General features: G+C 40.3%; 1 protein-coding gene across 7 annotated transcripts in view; it reads right to left on the bottom strand.

Annotated features, from left to right (window-relative positions):
* Positions 1-23,000, bottom strand: part of LOC125464515 (coronin-6-like) — a 222,945-nt gene that overhangs the window by 29,236 nt on the left and 170,709 nt on the right. For all 7 annotated transcript variants that reach the window (XM_048556953.2, XM_048556954.2, XM_048556952.2 and 4 more), the window contains 2 exons: positions 11,860-11,989; positions 4,060-4,241 (listed from right to left, as the gene is read on the bottom strand). In XM_048556953.2, the coding sequence (XP_048412910.1) occupies positions 4,060-4,241; positions 11,860-11,989 (312 nt within the window). The remainder of the gene's footprint in view (positions 1-4,059; positions 4,242-11,859; positions 11,990-23,000) is intronic.

The following is a 23,000-nucleotide window of genomic DNA, read 5'->3' as shown; positions in this document are numbered from 1 at the left end:
GGGTTGTACAACACAGAAACAGACCCTTCTTTCCAACTCTTCCAAGCCAACCAGACATCCTGAATTGATCCAGTCTCATTTGTCAGAATTTGGCCCATATCCCTTTAAACCTTTCAAATTCATCATCTAGGTGCCTTTTAAAAGCTGTTTTTGTATTTGCCTGTGCCACTTCCTCTGGGAGTTCATTCCATGCACACCCCACCCTCTGCATGAAAAAGTTACCCCTTATGTCCCTTTTAAATCTTATCCCTCTCACCTTAAACCTATGCCCTCTAGTTTTTGGACTCACCAAGCCTGACCGTTCACCTTATCTGTGACCCTCTTGATTTTATAAATTTCAAAAAAGGTTCCTCAGCTTCTGACACTCCAGGGAAAATAGCCCGAGCCTATTCAACCTCTCCCTATAGCTCAAACTCTCCAGCCCCAGCAACATCCTGGTAAATCGTTTCTGCACTCTTTCAAGTCTACCAATATCTCTCCTTTAGAAGGGAGACCAGAATTGAATGCAGTATTCCAAAAGTGACTGAACCAGTGTCCTGTACAGCCACAGGAGTTACTTACAACACATACTCAGCCTGACTTACATATGACGTAAGCTTCACCCCACTCTAATTTCTTTCTTTCACTGTAGTGGTATCCTTCAACTCCTTTCTCCCTTAAATCCAGTTACAAATCTGACAACTCTGCTTGTGTCAGGAATATGCCTAATCTTCAAATTTGCAACCTTTCCCAGGGTGCCAATTACATGGAACTAGCAGAACTCCTGGCACAATTATGATCTAATTTTCACTAGTAAGCTAATTACTGAAAATTGGCACCATCTCTGAAGATAAATTTGTATCCCTAGTATTGAGAACAGCAGGAATAGGATTTTGAGAACAAAAATCCACATGTGTTTAAGTCCACTCAGGGTGTGCCTCATGTTCTCAGACAAGTACCCTGACTCCACAGAAATGATTCCTTCTCTTTTCTCTGATTCCAAATATAAGAGGGGGTGGTTGGTAAGAATACCTCCAGTCACAACATGCGGACATTGCCAACACATTCCATTCATAAAAATCCACAATTTCACTGAAAATACCAGAGGAAATGATAATGTACTTCCAAGGTCCACTGCCCACAGCAACTGGAAGAGTTCTTAATCAAGAGTTCTTATATTTCACAGCTGATTAAACTAATCTGTACCTACTGGAAAAAATAATCAGCTTCTGAACTAAAGTTACAAAACAAATCCATTTTTAATTCCAAATGACATATTTCAGATGTGAGCATTCATACCTAGAAGAGTAAATGTACACCCATGCATACTCTCTCTGTTATCTCATTAGTAGCTCATCCTGCATTCAAACAATGAGGTACCAGTATTTGATATTACCTAAGAGCATCATCACTGAAGGACTGTTGCATACATGGTTTCTTTGTATAGTTGTCTTTTGTCCCTCTCAGGTCTCAGCTTGCTCAATGTCTGAAATGCCAGGTGAGACCATGAGGCATAGGAGTAGAAAATAGGCCATTCGGCCCATTGAGTCTGCCTCACCATTCAAGCATGGCTGATAAGTTTCTCAATCCCATTCTGCCGTCCTCTCCATGTGACCTTTGATCCCCTTAACAATCAAGAACTTATCTATCTTTGTCTTAAATCTACTCAAAGGCCTGACCTGTACAGCCTTCTGTTGCAATGAATTCCATGGATTTACCACTCTCTGGCTGAAGAAGTTTCTTCTCATCTCTGTTCTAAAAAGTGTCTTCCTTTTACTCCTACTGACTCAACCTACAAGTTAACCTTAACAGAATCTTGGACTAGGACTCCCAAGTCTCTTTGCACTTCAGGCTGCTGAATTTTCTCCCCATTTAGAAAATAATCTATGCCTCTATCCTTCCTACCAAAGTGCACGACCTCACAGTTTCCCATGTTGTATTCCATTTGGCACTTTTTTCTCTCTCCTAACCTGTCCAAATCCTTCTGCAGCCTCCCCACCTACTCAATGCTACCTGTTGCTCCACCTATCTTTGTATCATCTGCAAACTTAGCCAAAGCCCTCAGTTCCTTCATCTAGATCATTAATGTATAAAGTGAAATGCTGTGGTCCCAACACTGACTCTCACCGGCTGCCAAAAGACCCTTTTAACCACACTCTCTGCTTTCTGCCAGACAGTCAATCTTCTATCCATGCCAGTACCTTGCCTCTAACACCATGGACCCGTATCTTACTCAGCAGCCTCCTATGCGGCACCTTGTCAAAGGCCTTCTTAAAGTCCAGGTAGATAACATCTGTTGGCTCTCCTTGGTCTACCCTGCTCGTTACTTCCTCAAAGAACGCTTGCAGAATTGTCAGGCATGACCTCCCCCTTGATGAAGCCATGCTGGCTTTTCCCAATTTTATCATGCACTTCCCAATATTCAGAAATCCCATCCCTCGCAATGGATCTAAAATCTTACCAATGACTGAGGTCAGGTTAATCGGCCTGTAATTTCCTGTTTTTTACCTCACTCCCTTAAACAGAGGGGTTACATTAGCAATTTTCTAGCCCTCTGGGACTCTCCAGTGATTCCTGAAAGATCACCACTAACGCCTCCACTATCTCCTTCAGAAAGTTGAGGGCTCAAGCCGTGCTCTACAATGTGAACATTTAATTTAGTTTGATACAGTACAATAATTTTGGGGTGCTGCATTGTCAGATGTTTTTATCTGGATAAAATGTTAAAGGAAGGCCTTTCATCTGCCCATGTGGACGTAAAATATCCTGTGCTGCTTACAGCAGAAGAAGGAGGAGCAGAATTAGGCCATTTGGCCCAGTGAGTCTGCTCTGCCATTCATTCACGGGTGATCTATTTCTCAACCCCATTCACCCTGGCACTGTTCAATGAAGAATATGGAATGTTCCCATTTTGATTGTCATTTAATACCTCAACCAGCATCTTTTGGCACATAATGTGCCATGTTTGCTCCATGATCAACAGCGACTGCATTCCAAATATTAGAAATTGTGTTGGAAGTGATTTAGACTGTGCTGGGGGTAAGGTAAGTCATTAAGTTAATGCAAGATTTTTCTTCCATTGTCTGAAATAATTTAACCCCACTCTCCACAGATTTGTTTATAAACATTAAAATTTAAAACTTAAATAACGCATGTCATTTATTTAATCTGCTATCAATACCCAGACACCAAGACATGGAGGTCAGCCTCATCATAATGGTGTCAATGATGTTGCCAAGTTGTAGAATTCTGAGGGATGTCAATGTGATGCACATTGCACTACATCAAAAAATCAAAACCTGCAGGTCAAATTGCAGGAACTATTCAATTCCCCTTAACCAACACCATAACCTCAGATACAGGAGCCTGGTAAGTAACTGGGTTTTTCCAATCTGCCTAATAGCGAAGCAAACTTGACCTCAAACTCGTAGATTGTTCACTGCGTAAGGTATGATCTTCAACAGGCCCATATAGCTATGTGAGCTTCTAAGTTCTCTCCTTTTCCCTGGGCTGTAGGATACACTGACAGAGTTTTACACGCTCATACCAAACTGGATTGACCCTGCATCTCATGTGGGCTACTCTACAGCCCTTGACTAGCATTCCTCTCCAGCAGTACCTTTCAAACCAGGATTAAAAGAGAGAGTAATCAAATCCATTGCTCTGACATAGTATTACAGTCCAGCCTTACTTTGCATAACTCAGGTGACCTGAAGTTTGACATAGATGTCTGTGTGAGATTCTCCACTGGGGAAAATAAAGAAAAAAAATCGGCCAGTTCAATCTCTTAATTCTTATCTGCCTTTGTTTAATCAGTTTTGTCATTGCATCAATTTCCCAGTCTTAATGCAATGTCCTGTTCTATCTTCAAATGGTTATCGGAAAGCTGCAGGGCCTCTATTTCATAGTGACAGTGCCTTTTCCAGTTAGAACATCACAGTTCATTATAGCTATTGCGGGCTTGCCAAATGCTGCATTTTAATTCGGATTTGATTAAAAGCTCAATAGATGCAATCAAATACTGGAACTTCAAAAACTCCATGCAGCACACACATGTCTCTAGCCAGTGGAAAACCTTACAGCAACGATGCGCTGCTCCCTCGGATCAATGACACGCACTTTCTTGTCCTTGCAGGTGGTGCAGATGAGGCTGCCATTGCGGTTCCAGCAGACGTTGTAAATCAGGTCACTGTGCAGCTCATCGAGAGTTATCAAGGGCTCCCCTGTCCCCACATTCCAAATAATTATCATATTATCACTGCCTGCAACAGACACAACCAGATAGTGTAAAAGGTCAGTACTCAGTATCAGCTTGTGAAGGCCAGACCTTTAAAGGAATAAATTGCTTGAGCGTTAGTTTATCTACTGTATCCTCTCAGTTCTTAAACAAACTGACACCCTCCACGTTAGGAACTTTTAAGGTACTGCAACACCACTCGTATTCTGATCCCTTTTATTCCAAAAGAACGTCAGAGTCCAGTTATTGATTACAAACAACAGTCAGGGCCTATAGATTTAGTGTGGGGCAGCACCAAAATGTTAAGAAAAATAGATACAGTTAAAGGGAGCTGCACCCATTGAGATAATGGTTGGGAACAGCACTCACAATGTAAGAGTCAATACACAATGACAGTAAAATTTTTAACAGAATTTGATGGAGCTGGAATAAATGTGGGAGTGCATGAAGGTGGTCAGTGAAATGGCAGTGTATTTCAAATATGAATTCAGCAAGCGAAAACAAAAGACTAAAATACCTCTCATTCTGCAAGAGTCATATCAGACCCAGAATGTTAATATTGTTTTTCCCACAACAGGTGCTGCGGTGTGAGTGTGTCAGATGAATTCTTCTCCTTCTTGCAAAGATCTGTCTCAATTCACACAGCAGCAGACTCAGTTATCAGTAACTGTACATTTAACTTTCACAGCAATCAAGACCAGGTTTGTGTGTATAGTGCCATGGTCGCTGATTACGATTTGACGTGCCAACTCAAGATAAAGGAGGCAAGGCGGCACATGCCAGCACGGAAGAGGAAAAATCAACTGTAATTTTCCTTAGAATCATATTTCAGCTGATTTCTTATAAGCTGTGGACAAGGAACACTTTCAAATGCCAGGGTGTAAATACACACTGTGTTGTAACTTTGCTTGTTAATTCAATCCTCAACCAACTAGTGAACTACTTTTCTTGCTATTGATATGGTTTATATCCAGAATCCAGCATTATATGTATCTGTTTTCTGTCTGTCATCTCATTCCTAGACTTGTTATTTAATTGCCCTAGATATTTAATTAAGCAACACCCTTCATCTATTTGTGTTAGCAACATGATTAACATAGTTCTGTCATTTACAAGGTTTATCCTTCTAAACCTTTCCAATCCACGTACCTGTCCAAATATCTTTTAAATGTTTTAATTGTACTTGCCTCCACCAGTTCTCTAGCAGCTCATTCCATATATGCATCACCCTCTGTATGAAAAAGTTGTCCCTCATGTAGGAATATAAAAAGACATGAATAGGCATCGCATCTCTTGAGCTTATTCTGCCATTCAATGAGATCATCATTCATATTTGACCCAACTCTAAATTTCTGCTCTTTCCCCAAATCCCTTAATATTTCTGGTTGACAAAATCCAGCATCAACTGCATTTTGCAGAAGGGTTTTAAACTTCTAGATTCATTCATCACTTAAGTGATTACTAATATCAATTCTGAAAGGTCTAACAGCAATTCTTAGCTTGATAGATTGTTCAGTTTATCACCAAAACTAGACTGAACAGGTCTTTGAATCTGTAAAAGGGATTCTGTTGTAAATGTAGGATTTGAATGTCCATCAACGTTGTGGGTACTTTTATTTTCTCTTGGATTTGAAAGCAGCCTAAAGTGTCCCAGCTGCTGTCAGGGCAGCAGAATAAAACACGAAGCTCCTTACCTCATTCTGTTTGGATGCCAGCTGCTGTGTGCAACAGGTGGCCTTCACAAACAGCAGTGGTCTCAAAGGAGCACGACCATTAAAGGTGTTATAAAAACAACACTGTGTCCAACTTAAATCAGGGCTGTGTCAGAACTGCCACTTATTCCTGACTACTGGCATCGGCAAAGCATTTCCTTCTTCTGGATCTCTCTCTCGTCATAGTTCAACCCACAATCACACATCTGACAGAGCTTAAGCAAAGCCCAAGGGAATGTGTACTGTAATGGTTCATACTTCATTTCCCTTCTACTTTTCTGCTGACTGTTTTTTGTACTTGAAGGAGTGAAACTCTTCAGTGGCAGTAAACTCATTGTCCTAAATCCCACCGAATCTCTTCCCAGGTGGTATGTGTGTGTCGGGAAACTGAGGAAGCAGATGCTGACACTTTATTCCAGCACAGAAAACATCTCAGCCGCAAATCTGCTCCCAGTCTCGCCAACATCCACACGTGAACACATGCCTTTGCAATTTGGTCCTATGACTTGCAGAATGTATGACGCAACTATCACACGCTGCTTTGTCCCGAGCAACAAGCAAAACAAACTAGTTTCCAGGCTTTTATGCACGTTGAGCTAAGAGCACAGATAAAAATAGTGCAGCCTGGTTTCATTAATTTGGATCATAAACAGAAACGGCTGGAGAAACTCAGCAGGTGTAGCAGTATCTGCGGAGAGAAAGCAGAGTTAATATTTCGAGTTCAGTGACCCTTCCTCAGAACTGAAAAGGGTGGTACATGAGCATTATATGTGCATGTGGCTGCATTTAGGCAGACAAAGAGATAGTTAATTGGGGTATAGGTTGAACAAATCATTGCAAGTCGTGGAAGCTGCTCGCCATTTTGTTGCCACCTGTCTCTTTCAGTCATGGCCCTGACTGGTCTTACGATTCAACAACATGGTGTTAGTGAGCTGCTGGCAGTATTTCCACTGTCTTTTGTGGAATAGAACAGTGAGAAAACTAGGGGACTGTGGAATGGAGGCATTGAGTCAGGGAAGAGAAAGTTACGAGGCCTGTTGCATGCTGCCAGACCTGCTGAGCTTTTCCAGCAATTTTGCTTTTGTTTGTGAATAATGAACCTAGGTCTAGCAATTAAGGCCAGTTTTATATATAAAAAAATCATGGAGAAACTTGCTGAAAATCATTTTGCCAATGTTAGCTCAGTTTTAATGAGCATGGTCATGTCACTGTTGGGGAAACATTTAAAGTTCAAAGGAAAGGGGGAGTGTTCCCATCACCTTTCTCACTTCTACTCACCCACAGAACCAACCCTGCGAACGTGAGAAGGAAAGCTGCACCCTGCTTTAAAGAGGAGCATTTTTATTCTTGTAGTTAAAATTGGCAAAGTGGACTGTGGTATAATCACAGAAGAAATATATATCCTTAAAAATTATTGAAACAGATGTCTATCTGACAGTTGTCTATACAATGTACTAAACCCAAAGGTGATCTAAGGGATGTTGTGTCGTTATGATAATCAACCTGCTCGAATATGTAATAACAAACCTCTGCAGTAGGTGGGACTTGAACTGGGTCCTGCTGAATGGCAGAATCGGACCAGTCAGTTGAATGGCCTAATCCATGACAGCAGGAGATCGGCGACCTCTGTGACTTTATGGTCAACATATTGCCGCTGAAGAGAATAGCTTCCCCTAACAGGTAGACTGACCGTCGAGCTAAGAATAATTATTTATTTACTTGCATATGCAAAATGAGATGAAAATTCATTAGCCAACTCAGAAGGATTTGATACAGAGAAGGTTTTAATAAACATGAATAAGTTTGCAGGTCTGTACATGAGCATTATATGTGCATGTGGCTGCATTCTTCTCATTCCCTTCATTCAGAAACCATTTATGTAGTACAGTTACAAAAGCACAGTCTACCAGTCACTTGTCTCTTGAAATATATTTCTCACAGCTGTCATGGAACATCTAGAGGCATGTGAGGTTCACCCTTTAATTTAAAAAATATGATATAGCTTACATTAAAATCTGCAATTTAATCACTTTAGGAAATAGGGTAAAAATTTAACTTTTTTTCAAAATTTTAAAAAATCTTGTGAATGATGCAGAGTTAGAACTTGAATATTTGTCAGTTTAATGAAGTTGCATGGTTTTCCATTCAGTTTTTAATAATTTCAAGATTATAAAGTCAACAACACATTCTCGATTCCAATACAGCTTTCAAGAATTGTACTTTCCAAAGGCTTGAAAAATATTTTGGACATTATAAAGTGGAAGTATAGAAACTTAAATGAATGACAAACATTTCTCTACTCATTACTTTTAGAATAAAACTGTGGACTTTACACTTATGTTAGTGTCAGTCTCTTCATGGAAAATAAGTAACAAATTTTAGCAGGTTTTTAGTTTCTATTTCTTTCAATGACATTAAAGTCAAACAATTATATTGCGTTCATATCCTGTAAATTTTATTGATGGTCAATTTACTTCACTTTTAAGTGAGAATGATTCTCGCTAGCCTCCTTCACTCACACCCTGTTCCCAAATCAAGATTGACAGTCCAGTTTGAAAGTTATTTTTAAATCATTTGTAACTGTCAGTAACGAGAGCTAGTACAGCCTAGCATTAAAGCATTCCCATATGAGCAATGAAAAGTTATGGGTTTGACTTCTCCAGGATTTGAACATGTAATTCAAACTGACAATGCAATGCTATGTAGAAGAGGCACAGAAAGGCAATTAGCCATATTCCACAAAGAAGCTTGGGCATCTCTCTCATTGTAGAGAGATGGTTGTGGAGTAGTGCACTGTAACCAAAGTGTGGTGCGTGTCAATAAGGCAGGGCCTCTACATACTTCCCGTAGCAGTGCAGGGAGTGAACCCTCTCTATTAACATCATTCTGTGCCACACTCAAGCTGACTAAGCTGGCCCACTCTGGTACAAAGAGAGTGTTCTATTGTTAAATGTACAATGCTTCAAATAAGATGTTAAAAAATGACCAGATGGGCCTGTTCAGGAGCGCAGAAAAGAGCCTACAGCCCTTTTATGGACAAAATAAGAAGTTGTCCTTCTTGAAGATCCTTCCTCAAAACTCACTTCTTTCACCACATTTATAATCCCCTAATATCTCCTGCTTTGTCTTGGGCATTGATTTCATTGACTTCATTACACTTCTGTCACACATCTTGTGATGACCAATCTATGTTAAAGGCACTGTGCGATAAATTAAACATGATGGGGCTCCCTAGAAGTGAGACGACGGAGGGATAGCCTGATTAGGAGAGTTAAAATTGTAAAAAAACGCTTCAGAACACAGAGGCAGTGAAGAGGAAGCTAGAAATGGAAGCCAGGAATTGAAGATACTGGTTACAATGTGGAGCTCACACACAGTAATTGGGACAACTCGTATTGGTGCAATTAAACTGAATCTGGATAACACAAGAGGGAGAAAGGTGCAAAAGAAAAACTTGATGGGGATAGTTGGACAGGATGGGAGGAGGTTTGGAGGAGTATGAACAATCACTGGGATCTGTTGGGCTGATGGACTGGTTCCGTTGCTGTGGCTATTGTTTAATATACAAATGCAAGTGGCTGCTGTTGTTGCCATTATGCGTTGTCATGGTGACAGGCTCATTTCACAGCAATGCCAGAAACAAGCAGAGTGATGAACATCCAACTACGCTATCTTCTTGCAAATTCCAGGATTCTATGGGGACTCCATTTTTTGTTGCTGCTTTGTGAAATTTGACCCCAGCTTTCAGCGCGTTTGTCAAGAAAATTCTCATTTCTCATTTGTAATACAAAGCCATTTTGAGGAGGTGATCTAATAAGCATCCACACTGCTTCCTCAAGGAGATCACTGTGCTTCATTTACTAAATTTGTCTAGCAAGTTAATTCATAAGTAAGAGGAGATCATAATTGTTGATCACTGGAAGTAATTGTTAATTTGATTGCATGATACCGTGATCTCTCAATACCTTGTGACAGAGGTCGACACCACAGGGAATACGGTGTTTTATTTTCCCCTCCAGTTTGAGACCCTTCCTGCTCTCCCTACCACCCATTTCTTCCTTGATAGTTTGTATTGCCCATAATTGACTACATGGGTATTTCATGGTGGTGAACTGTGGGTAAAAACAAAACAATGTTGTGGCTCAACTTACTTGAAACAATTATAGAAAAATCTGCTGTGTTACTTTTCCTCGGGTAATCATCCATGAGGAGGCAAAATGCAATGCAGCTCAGTTATGTCTACATTTGCTAACCTGGCATGCTGCAAGCTTTTATAATGACAGGCAGAGATACTCCATGTTGGCAACTGAAGTATGTGTATGTAGGTGTTTTGTTAAGGAGCACTTCACACCTTCACCTGAGAATCACAATGTATAACAGACCCAGTAGGACAATTTTGGTGCAGTCTGAACCAGGAACAAGCAGGGATTAAACATGGCAGCATTCCAATGTTTTCATGTTTTAAAATAGGATTGTTCAAACATCGCAGAAGTCATATCGATATATCACACTGCTTAATGAATACATCGGCGCCCAATGCAAGTCTTTCTAAATCCGTGCTAACCACCAAAAGTAAACAGCTTGTATGTGCCTCATATTTGTATGAGAATGCAAGCAATTGCATCTCAGCATGTCCTATATCTCAATGCACATCAGAATCAGCTGCTGATCAGGACAGTTCAAAACAGAAGTTTTATAATATTTTCAAAGGAAAGGAAAACAGTTCCTGGAAAAATGCAGAGAAATAGAATCCTTATAAATGACAGTATCCCTGAATTAATCAGGCATGCTAAATTCAAAGCAAGTCTTCTTAGAGCACATTTGAATTGACAACTCTTCTGTTCTCTGAAATGACACTTGCTTCCTATAATGATGCACCTACTTAACTGAACAGCTGCAATGAGTCACTTTGCTTATTTCTGTCCTTAATTAACCACTGAACACTCATTAAACTTTACAAGCAACTTGCAAGTAATGTTTCTTTGGTGCAACTGGGGTGAGAGGAATCAATAAATATGAAAGGAAATAGAAATTTCATTTAAGATGGCCACTAAGGAAGATTAAAGGCAGACCAAAAAAAAAGTCCAGGGGAACCTCAATATGGAGATTCAAAAACAACACTCATGATACTAATAAAGTCCATATTGGCATTTTAAAAGAATGATTAGAAACTGGAGAAATATTGAAAAAGTTGATAAATCCATCAACTGTCTTTAAAAAGAGCACAAGACACAGACAGACAGGCCAATGAGCTGAATATATGAAAGCTTTATAATAATTAAGTTGGCAACACACCCCAAACAAGCAGTTTATCTGCCAACTCCAATGCACCCACTCTGTTACAAACCAGAAGTGGAAGTTTGGGTTAGGTTGGGAATCAGATAAAATCGAACAAAATCTGAGCCAAACCTGCCTGGTGCTCTTGTTGTGGGTTGAAATTGCCCACAATGAATCAGCATGCTTTGGTTCAAGCCCCTGGGATGTCAACTTTCCTGTCATTGTGTGACTGACTGATAGCAGGCACACAATAGCAGCTCTGAAGGACTGTCATTGCAAATAGGCTTCTTCTGTCTGAAAAACCACTTCCCACCCTCCTGGAGTTCAGGGTAAATCTGATAGTTAATACTGTCTATGAAGCAGCATTTACTTAGAGAAGCTGTTTGTGCACATAATGTGATCTATATATAGCAATCTTCATTTCCTCCCATATGGGATGAGAACAGGCATTATGTAAAACATATCCACTAGGCAGTCTTGCTATAAAAAACTCTCTGTCTTGGATAATTTCAAATGCTGTAAACTTCCCACATTCTTTCAGGTGTCATATAAAAATGGATCAACACAACTTTAAGCTAACAATCACCTATACTGTCCGCTGGTGATTTCAACATATCATAGCTTGAACAACACAGTCCACAGTGATGATATTACCTGCACTTAGTAAAATATTCCGGGCAGTTGGATGCCATGTGATAATCCCGACCCTCTTCGAATGGCCCTCCAAGACAACAATGGGGTCCGTTATAGACCGGAGTGCTACATGATCTGGGATCTGCCAAACCTGTGTGGAGGTGAATGCAAAACAAGACTGATTAGAAATAGTTCACTGACTTTTTCTGAGGAGCTGGGTAACTTGTTGAACTTGACTCAATCTCGGTGCTTAGTCTATGACTAAGCAGATAATCAAACAACTTTTGAGTTTAGTACTTACTTTCGGTCATCAAACAACAAACCAGCAACTTATCTCACCTTAAGTAATGCAAAATGTACACAAAATTGTTGTTTCTACCAGTTATATTCAGAGTGCACTTTGCAAATTGTAACATTTTGCAATAAATTTTGCGATTTTATTTGTATTCTTTCAGGGGATGGTGTCTTTGCTAACTGCCCATCTCCAGTTGTCCTTGAGAAGGTGGTGATAAGTTGCCCACTTGTATCCACTGCAATCCATTTGGTATAAGTATACCCAGTGTGATGAGGGAGGGAGTTTCAGAAATTTGGCCTCTGCAACATCGAAGTAACAAACCTTGGTGAAATGCAGCTGAAGCATTCAACAATCATGTACAGTAAGCGACAACAGTTATTTCTGTGGGGTCACCAATCAGTTTAATTAATATAGGTAATGATCTGGCCAAAACGAGCTCATTTATCTCGAAAACAACACGGACAACTCAACAACAATGCCCTTCTCCCTGCATCTAGCCTTCGGTTGTATTTAAAGTTCAAGCATGAGTGACGTCAGTACAGTCCTACCAGGCCATAGGCTGCTCTCATTGGTGAGAGACAACTGGTGGTGATTTAACCTGCGAGTCACCACGTCTTAGATGAGCAGAGAGAGTGAGAAGGAAAGTACTTCATGGTAAATTCAGCTGGTATGGGTATTAAGCCCACGCTGTTGGCATCAGCCTTCATTACTAACTGACTGTCCAGCCAACTGAATGCAAAGGTTTGACCTGCATTGCTCGTACTAATTTGTGATGGAAATCCATAGATGGGGCCTGATTTGACAAACAAACTGAAAAGGCTTCCTTCACTAGAATAAAGTTGGGGCAAAACCCAGGATTTATACCAAATCTTCCAAGTTGATGTTAAGGGAAACTGCTTCACACCAATATTACAAATGTAAAGTCAGGCAAATGACAAGGATTTTGCCTCCCAAACTTACTCTGAAGTTCATTCTATATTGATAATTCAGAACGTCGTGGATGTCCCAAAATGACTCTTAAATTTATCATTTTTCCAACTTTCTGTGATCAATTACCTGCTGCCATAAAACTGACAGAAAGGACATTCACAATCTGACTACCCAAGTCCATAATGAAGCACAATCCAGGTACAACTTACTTGACCTTTGGTTCATCTGAGCAAATTAAACTCCTGAATGAAAGCTGTGTTAAAATATTATCAGATCACCAAAATATTCAACCAGAATTCTACAACATTGATCCATCTTTCATCTCTACCCATCGGCTTCAAGCAAACTGCCGATAGGTAATACTGCCTCCTGACCTCAATTGTACAGAAACAAGCATCTTCTACAGTCTCTGATATTCAGAGTAACCCATCTAAAACCAAGCTGGAACATTTTAATCCCATTCCAGGCCAAATCTCAGGCAATTCCTTTTTTGAAGTGTTAAGTGAGACAGCACTAACATTTCTCTTTATAGTCTGCTCTACATGTACCAGAGTTTGTAGAATAACAGTTTTCACAGAAATCTAATTTCAATTTCTTTTGTTCTTTCCTGGGATGTGGGAGTCACAGGGAAGCCAGCATTCATTGCCCACCCTTAACTATCCTTACCCTGGCAATTATGAAGCGATCACTTTTCTGTGGGTCTGGGTCACGTAGCTGAGACCAGCTAAGGACAGCAGATGGCTCGGTGGTTAGCACTGCAGCCTCACAGCACCGGGGACCCAGATTCGATTCCAGCCTCGGGCGACTGTCTGTGTGGAGTTTGCACATTCTCCCTGTGTCTGCGTGGGTTTCCTCCGGGTGCTCTGGTTTCCTCCCACAGTCCAAAGATGTGCAGGCTAGGTGGATTGGCCATGCTAAATTGCCCGTAGTGTCCAGGGGTGTGTGGGTTACGGGGGATGGGTCTGGGTTGGGATGCTTCAAGGGGCGGTGTGGACTTGTTGGGCCAAAGGGCCTGTTTCCACACTGTAGGGATTCTAATCTCCTCCTTCCTCACAGGACATTGGTGAACCAGACGTTTTATTTTTACAACATTTGATGGCAAGATGCTGGAAGGTAGAGCTGCTGTCAACTTAAACAAACAATTTGATGTTCAGTGACTTCGTGACACTATTAATAGAGTCTAACTTTTTTGTGAGATAATTTACACCAACTGCTGTGGTGGGATTTTAACCCATTTCCCTGGGCTATTAGTCTGGCCCACTGGATTACTTGCTCAGTGATATTACAGTTACACTACGGTTTCTTCCAAAAATCAGGCTTTTTTTCATTTTAAGCCCATCAGTTCCTGTTCAGTACTGTCAGAGAGCATCAAATTAAGTCGACAGAAGCTTTGCCTTTCAATATCTTGTATCTGGATCACTGATCATCTTTTCCTTATTGAAAACTAGTCCTGCAAGTTTCTTTGCGATAGTAAGAACTGCAGATGCTGGAGTCAGAGATAACGGTGTGGAGCTGGAGGAACACAGCAGGCCAGGCAGCACCAGAGGAGCAGGACCCTGAAGGGTCACGACCCGAAATGTCGACTTTCTCGCTCCTCTGATGCTGCTTGGCCTGCAGCGTTCCTCCAGCTGTGTTACCTGCAAATTTCTTTGATTTTCCTGAACTCACTCCTGTGTATCAAAAATTGTTACCCAAAAGGGTGTGTACAATATGACAACTGTTGTCTCAGCGTTGATGTACACAAGTAAGGAATAACTTTGATCTATACGTTAATGCCATATTATTGGGCTGGCTTTTTTTGATGATGCATTGACTGTAAGCTTTCAGCAAATGCTCAATAATTACATCCAAATGTTTTCCTCCCCTCACTATTACACATCATTTTATTGGGCATGTTATCTGCTTTCTGTCGAACCGGTCATTATATTATATTTAAACTATGGAATAGCAGATGGATTTACAAAGCTAACTGTTTCACTGATCCAGATCCTTCCAGCCCTGTTATTTCCCTGATACATGAGGCTATCAGCTAATTTTACGCTGTGTGCAAAAGATGCTTTTGTAATTAAAAGCAATTTCTGAATAATTGGAATAGCAGAATAAATTCTTGAACTTTTCCCACATTTTTTGCCTGATGATTGTGAATAGTTATCACTAACAAGACAACTGTTAGTGAACTGAAAGTTTTGCATGGACAGTTAAGAGTTAAGCACAGCGCTGGAGTCACAGAGTGGTCAGTCTGAAAAAAGACAACAACCCTCCTTCCTTAAAAGACAGTTGTAAACCAGATGGGGGTTACAACAATTGATGATGTGCTCACAATCATTATGACTGAAGATTTTTTTAATTCCACATTTTAATTGAATTTAAATTCCACCAACCATGAGATTCAAACACATATCTCCTACAGCATTAACCTGGGCCTCTGGATTACTAAGGCAAGAGTAAAGTCTCATCATAGCCCTCCTAGACCGTAGCGCTGCTCTCATTAGAGAGGGAGGTTACTGGTGATGGTTTAACCTGAGGGTCACCATGTCTCAAATGAAGGGAGAGGTTGAGAAATTGGGACATTCATGGTAAATTGAACCTGCGCCATTGGCATTATTCTGCATTATAAACCAACTGTCCAGCCTACTGAGCTAATCGACCCCTGTCCATTATCTCGGATTACCAGCTTAGTGGCATACCAGTACAGCAATGATCTGTTTGATTTCCATGATCACTTTACTCTTTTTACTGCTGAAAAAGTTTGCAGTCCATTGGTTTCCTTCCTGAAAGACTCTCATGTGCAACTTTGTCAAACAACCTTCTGAAAATCCAGTAAATTATATGAATTAGTGAATCTGAATATGTCCATTGACAGTGGACATATTTCCATTATAGAAGATCAGCTACTGATCACATTTCAGTTCATTCCATTTGGGCATATGGGAACAGGTTGGATGGACATATCTTCAACTTGTTATTTTAATAAAATCTGCCTAGTGATGTTAATTCACGCCTCTGCAGATGGGACTTGAGGCCAGGCCTCATGGCTAAGAGGTAGGGGCACTACCGCCACACCAGAAAAGCCTCATCTTTGTTTCTTTTAGCTCAACTAAATAGTTCTTAGGTGCTGTTTATTATAGGTGCAGTAATGTTTAATCACCTTCTACATCAGTTGTAAATTTATATGGCAAAGCCTTTCTTATGACTTCTACATTTTTTGCAAACATTCGTAGAAAATAACAGTTCTACACCCATACCAGAGCTGCACTTCATTTAGTGTTAAAGTCCAGGCAGGACTGTATCCCCCAGTTCATCTCACAAAGACTCTCAAACTCCAGAATCCTGATTTACACTGCAGCTACAGCATTAGGCCCATGCTCTGCTGAGACACTACAGTCATAGCTGTACAGCATGGAAACTGGCCCTTCGGCCCATATCCCTCCATACCCTTCCTATTCATATACCCATTCAGGTGCCTTTTAAACATTGTAATTGTACCAGCCTCCTCCACTTCCTCTGGCAGCTCATTCCATACACACACCACCCTCTGCATTTAAATGTTGCCCCTCCAGTTCATTTTAAATCTTTTGTTTCTCACCTTAAACCTATGCCCTCTGGTTTTGGACTCCCCTACTCTGGAAAAAAGGCCTTGGCCATATACCCTGTCCATGCCCCTCATGATTTTAAGCGCCTCTACAAACGTCACCACTCAGCTTCCAATGCTCCAGAGTAAAAAAATTCCCAGCCTATTCAACCTCTCCCTATAGCTCAAACCCTCCAGCCCTGGCGACACCCTTGTAAATATTGTTTGCACCCTTTAACTCAGCCAATGTCTTTTTGTTTGGCAGGGAGACAAGAATTGAACACAATATTCCAAAAAAGAGGCCTAACCAATGCCCTATTCAGCCACATGACCTCCTAACTGCTATACTCAATGCACTGACCAACAAAGGCTAGTGTGCCAAACACCTCAATCATCCTGTCTACCTGCGACTCCACCTTTAACGTACTATGCACTTGTATCGTTAGGTCCCTTTGTTCAGCAACAGTCCCCAGGGCCCTCCCATTAACTCTATGCATCCTGTCCTGATTTGCCTTACAAAAACGCAACACCTATTTAATTTATCTAAATTAAACTCCATCTGCTACTCCTTGACCCATTGGCCCACCTGATCAAGGCCCTGTTGTACCCTGGGATAACCTTCACTGTCCACTATACCACCAATTTTGGGGTCATCTGCAAACTTACTAACCATACTCCTGTGTTCGCATCCAAATCATTTATATAAATGACTAAAGCAGTTGACCCAGCACCGATCCTTGCCACACACCATTGTTTCCAGGCCTCCAGTGTGAAAAACAATCATCCACTACTACTTTCTCCTCTAATGGCACCATCCCGTCACCTACCTTCAAGCCAATTTTATATCCAATTGGCTAGTTCCCCTGTATTCCATGTCATTTAACTTTGTTTATCAGTCTACCTGGGGAATCTTGTCAAATGCCTTGCTCAAGTCCATATAGGCAACGTTTACAACTCTGCCTTCTTTATCCATCTTTATCTGCCTTCCAAATCTTCTTTATCACTTCTTCAAAGAAACTCAGTCAAGTCAGCGAGACATGATTTCCTACTCACAAAGCCGTGTTCACTCTCCCTAATCAGTCCCTGCCTTTCCAAATATATATAAATCCTGTCCATCAGATTCCCCTCCAACAACGTACCCACCACCAATGTCAGGCTCACCAATCTATAGTTTCAGGGCTTTTCCTTATCAATTTTCATAAATAATGGCACCAGATTAGCCAACCTCCAGTCATCCACTGCCTCACCGGTGGCTGTTGATGATGCAAATATCTCAGCAAGGGGCCCAGCAACACTTCCCCAGCTTCCCAGAGTTCTGGGTTACACCTCATCAGGCTGCAGGGATTTATTTACCATTATGTGCTTTAAGACATTCAACACCTCCTCTTGTCTGGAATGGACACTTTTCAAGATATCTCTAAGTATTTCCCCAAGTCCTCTAGATTCCTTATCCTTCTTCACAGTAAATACTCACACGAAATATTCATTCAATATCTCACCCATCTCCTGTGATTCCACACATAGTCAACCTTGTTGTTCCTTACAGATCCCTATTCGCTCCCTAATTACTTTTTGTCCCCCTATTTGTAGAATCTCTTTGGATTCTCCTTAACCCTAGTGGGCAAAGCTATCTCATGTCCCTTTGTTGCCCTCCTGATTTCCCTCTTAAGTATACTCCTACTGCCTTTATGCTACTTTAGGGATTCACTTGATCCTAGCTGTCTATATCGGACGTATACCTCTCCATTTTTCTTGAGTAGGGCCTCAATTTCTCCAGTCATCCAGCATTGCCTACACCGACCAGCTTTGCCCTTCACACTAACAGGAACAAACTGTCTCTGAACTCTCGTTATCTCATTTTTAAAGGCCCCCAATAAACTTTTGAAAGACCTTGCTAATAGAGTCAAATTTGGCCTTACTCCAATTTAGAACATTAACTTTTAGATCAGGTCTATCCTTTTCCAGAGCTTCAATTCTTCATTTTTCTAAGATTTTGTACCTAGGTATATTTGTATCAAAGATAGCGCTGGAAGTAGTGACTTTGTACACTTTTTGCTGTGCCCATGTGTCCCTGTGCCTGAGTACATGACAATAATCCTAATTCTAATGCCAAAAAGACTGACGACATACAACTGCAACCATCTACATTAATTTCAAACTATGCAATGCGCTCCAACTTTGCTCAATTCAAATTATTGAATGTTTCAAACTTCTCAGCATTTATCGGTAAGAACAGGGCATAATGACTTCAGTATTTCAAAAAAAACAGCATCTTATGACTGAACACAGCTAACTAGTTATTATGCTGTCACTGCTAATAGTAAATGTGCAATTTCAAACACGTGATCAGTGTGCTGTAATAAAATGCTTCTTTGTTCATTAGAGACAATTATGCTGCGCATCAGTCTGTACAAAGTGATAAGACAATCTCTATGAAAGGAAGGAGATAATGAAATAGAATTTGAAGGATTTACAATCCCTGCAGTATCACTTAAATGAAGTGAGAACAAAGGAAAATTTGTATAAAGTGACCTGCCTTTAACCAGTTATGGCTAATAGTTTTATTTACTTTGACTCTACCTTGCCACAGTTCTGCTGACAAACCCAAATAATTGCATATCTTCACTTTGATGGCCAGTATGTTTTACTGAATATTTACTTCAAAGTCCACATTATGAAAGGTTATCAACAAAACACTCACTACCCTTAAAAATATATCCCAGTTAAACTGCTGCTGAACTTATTTATTCCTGAATTATAATCAGACTACACAGAAAAATTTCTCTGCTGGGCCTAAAGAACCATTGTTCCCTGTGAATCCAGTGAGCACTAGAAAACAACCAAATAATTTGTTTCCTAACTTCAGAACAGATTGCAGCAACCTTTCTCAAAGGAACTTCCTCACTTTCCCTCAGAGTTTTATGTTGTTGTAATTTTCTGAAGAGCCAGCTGTTTACTTCAATATTCCACAAAGGCACATTCTAGTTGTCAACTCTGACATTTAAAAAAAAAGTCTGTAAAGCAGTCCAGTCAATTACTGGAAGATGCACTTCCTAGATAAACTTCTCTCTTTTGCTTGCTGAAGCTCTAAGGCAAAGATTACTTTGGATACGTATCAGTCAAACAGGCCATTCAGCCCGACTGATGGTTTGTTGTTTTTGCTCTATGTCAACCTCAGTACATCTTTCCTCAACTAAATTCACCATCTTAACCCTTTAACCTTTCTCCCTCAAATGACTGTAAATCTTCTCCCTATCTGCAAAATTACTGTCTGTTCCACATTCTCACCACCGTTTCCCTAAAGAGGTTGCTTCTGAATTTCCGATTGGATTTCTTCATGCCTGTCAAATTTGTGGTCTCTAATTATACTCTTCCTCACAAGAAGAACAATTATCTCTATACCACTAACATAAAATTATGAATGCTTTTTATTGAAAAAGGTTGTACCTGTTTTATTTTTCTATATTTTTGATTGAGGACTGAAATAAGAAAAGTATAGTTTTGAAGGCCAAGAACTGTTGAGTGATTGCTGCAATTTTTAGAAGTAACCTGGAACTCATTGTAATTGCTAGTTACACAGATGCTTTGCAAGCAGTGGTGAATGTTCGTCACAGACAAGCTAGAATCAATGGTTAATTACAAACGAATCTTCAGCTCACAACAAGTAGCTGATTGGTCTGTGGATCAATGACCAGTGTCAATGACAAAAGCTTTCAGCCCGCCAACAATGATGTGATTGGCTCTTAGAGAGCTGAAAAGCTTGGGGCTGTGAATGACGTAGCAAAAGTCACTGAATCTCTGCAAGGCCAGGAGCTGCCTCTTTTTACCCTCTGCAGCCTGAAAAAAAGCTTGTTTATTTTTCCCACTTCAGTTGCTGTAAGATGTGTCTTTTAGTTAATAAGGCAGAAGCCTTTTATAAGTATGAGCCTGTCACCCTGCAACTCCAGTAAACATGCAATAATGTCTGCAGAAGGAACATCCAAAGTTGCGTTCTGAACTGCAAAAGGATCATCGCAGAAAATCATGTGGACAGGGGCCATTGAACTGCCTTCACAATCTTTCCCTACATCCATAACACTCATGCTTTTTGTGTCTGTATGCGTGTGCAGAGGGGGAGCTTATTAGGGGGTTGAGGTTTAACCAGTCGAGTCACATTTCAATGATTCATAAATTGTTTTAACCCATAATTAGAACCTATTTATCTTGAAATTAATAGTAATGCTTCTTAAGTGCAGAAGCCCAGTCCGTGCTTTTCGTCAAACTGGGTGTAAAAGACTGGAAAATTGGGGAATTCTGCGTACTTTCCAAAATTGTTAACTTTTGTGACAATTCCACAAGTAGCAGGGCTCAATTTCCTGTGTGTTTCCTCCAGTGAGCCATAACACGATAAAGACCTCTTTTAGGTTAGCCATCAGTCTTCTTCCTAATACTTTTACCCATGCATTTCTGGTATCATGCTCATAAATCTCCTCTGCACGCTCTTCAATGCCTCTATCATTTTCCCAAGGAAGTGAGCAGAACTGCATATAGTACGCTAATTGTAGTCAAACCAAGCATCAACACATGTTCAGCATGACGTCCCTATTTTTATTTTCTATTGCTCTGGAAATAAAGCCTAGTGCCTGAATGGTTTTCTGTCTGGCCTGATGAACCTGTGTCAGTACTGTTAGTGGTGATGTATTTGTACCCTGAGATCCAGTGTTCTTCTTTTTCATCTGGACTTCAGCATTTCAAGGAATAAGTGAACTTCCTAAACCTCCATCTAAAGTTAATTTTACCTTAATTTGCCTCTTTTGACATTCTGAAGGAGAAATTACCAGTAAATCTCTGTAATCCAGTATTGCACACTACTTAATCACAGGATTAAGATAATCATCCTTCACTTTCCATAGTTTTCTCCAACTTGTAAAGGCATAAGACTAACTCAGGCCTAATTTCAGCCAGAAGTTTAATTATGCAATCTTTGACTTTCTCCTGAAAATTTCAGCCATTATTCACAAAAAATTACAACGCTTTCATTAAACATTCATTCCTTCTACCAGTGATGTTCAGTGGAAGCAGAGCGTGTACAGGTCTCGCCAAGGCAACCTTTGACAACATTTTCTAAACCTGTGATCTCTACCAAATAGGACACAAGGGAAACAGACGTATAGGAACGGCACTTCTGCACGTTCCCCTCCGAGACCACACCATCCTGACTGACAGCTATACCATTATTCCGTCACTATCACTGGGTGCAAATCCAGGAACTCCCTCGTAGCATTGCGGATAAACTGACACTACGTGAGCTACTGCAATTAGAGAAGGCAGCTCATCACTACCTTCTCTGCAGAAATTAGAGATAGCTACCAAATGATTCATTCATTCATGGGCTAAGTGTACAAAGGCTTAGCTGTGAAGGAGCGCAGTGGGGAGGGAATGCAGCTCGCAGTTGGAATACTATCTGGTAATTTGCTTAAGCATATGAATTTATGAGATAGGGACAAAGGCCCTTGGAGCCTCCTCCATCATTCAGATCATGACAGGTCTCTAAGTGTTTTGAATTCAACATCTTGACCTTTGATATCCTTCAATTCCCTTGCCTATTAAGGATATAGCTACTTCCAACTTCCACCTAAAAATATTCATTGAGCCTACTTCAACCGATCTTTAAGGCTGATTGTTTGAAAATGGAGAAAAATCGTGACTCAGAGAAAAGGCTTTTCATCTCTGCCCCAAGAGGGTGACTCTAATTTCTCATGTGCTTCCTGTTCCTAACCTCATCCACCTTATTAAAACCATTCAGAATCTTATATACTTCAATCAAATCCTCCTCACTATTAAACTCCAGTGAAAAGAAGCTCAGTCGGTCCAGTATTTTCTCATTAGATAGTCCATTCATTATAAGTAGTAATTTATGAATCATCTACAATGTATTTGTATCTCTCCTTAAATAAGGAAAGGAAAATTGCACAAAGTTTTCAAGGTGTGGTCTCACAAATGCTCTGCGTAACAGAAGCATAACATCCTTACTTTCATGTCCAATTCCTCTCATAATAAAGGACAGCATTCTATCAGTTATCTTAATTACTCACTTTATCTCCTTTAAGTAACAATTTGCTTTTGTATTATTCCAACCAAAATGAACAACGCCACATTTTCCCATATTGTAACTCATCTGCCAGTTTTTTTTAGGCAGAGTATGTTGCAAGGGATAAATACATCAAATTACCAAGTTGAAATGACTGAAAGCAATGTGAAGATGATATAAATGGGAATTGTATTGACTATTGACTGATCCTTAATGACCAGTGACACTAGATTTCAGTCTAATTACAGCATTCCTCTTACTATCTACTATGAGTGGCTAACTGATACTCATAATCA

Source organism: Stegostoma tigrinum, chromosome 27 (genome assembly GCF_030684315.1).
Source record: "Stegostoma tigrinum isolate sSteTig4 chromosome 27, sSteTig4.hap1, whole genome shotgun sequence".
In the NCBI taxonomy this organism is placed as follows: Eukaryota; Metazoa; Chordata; class Chondrichthyes; order Orectolobiformes; family Stegostomatidae; genus Stegostoma; species Stegostoma tigrinum.
This window is presented reverse-complemented; position numbering and strand designations above follow the sequence as displayed.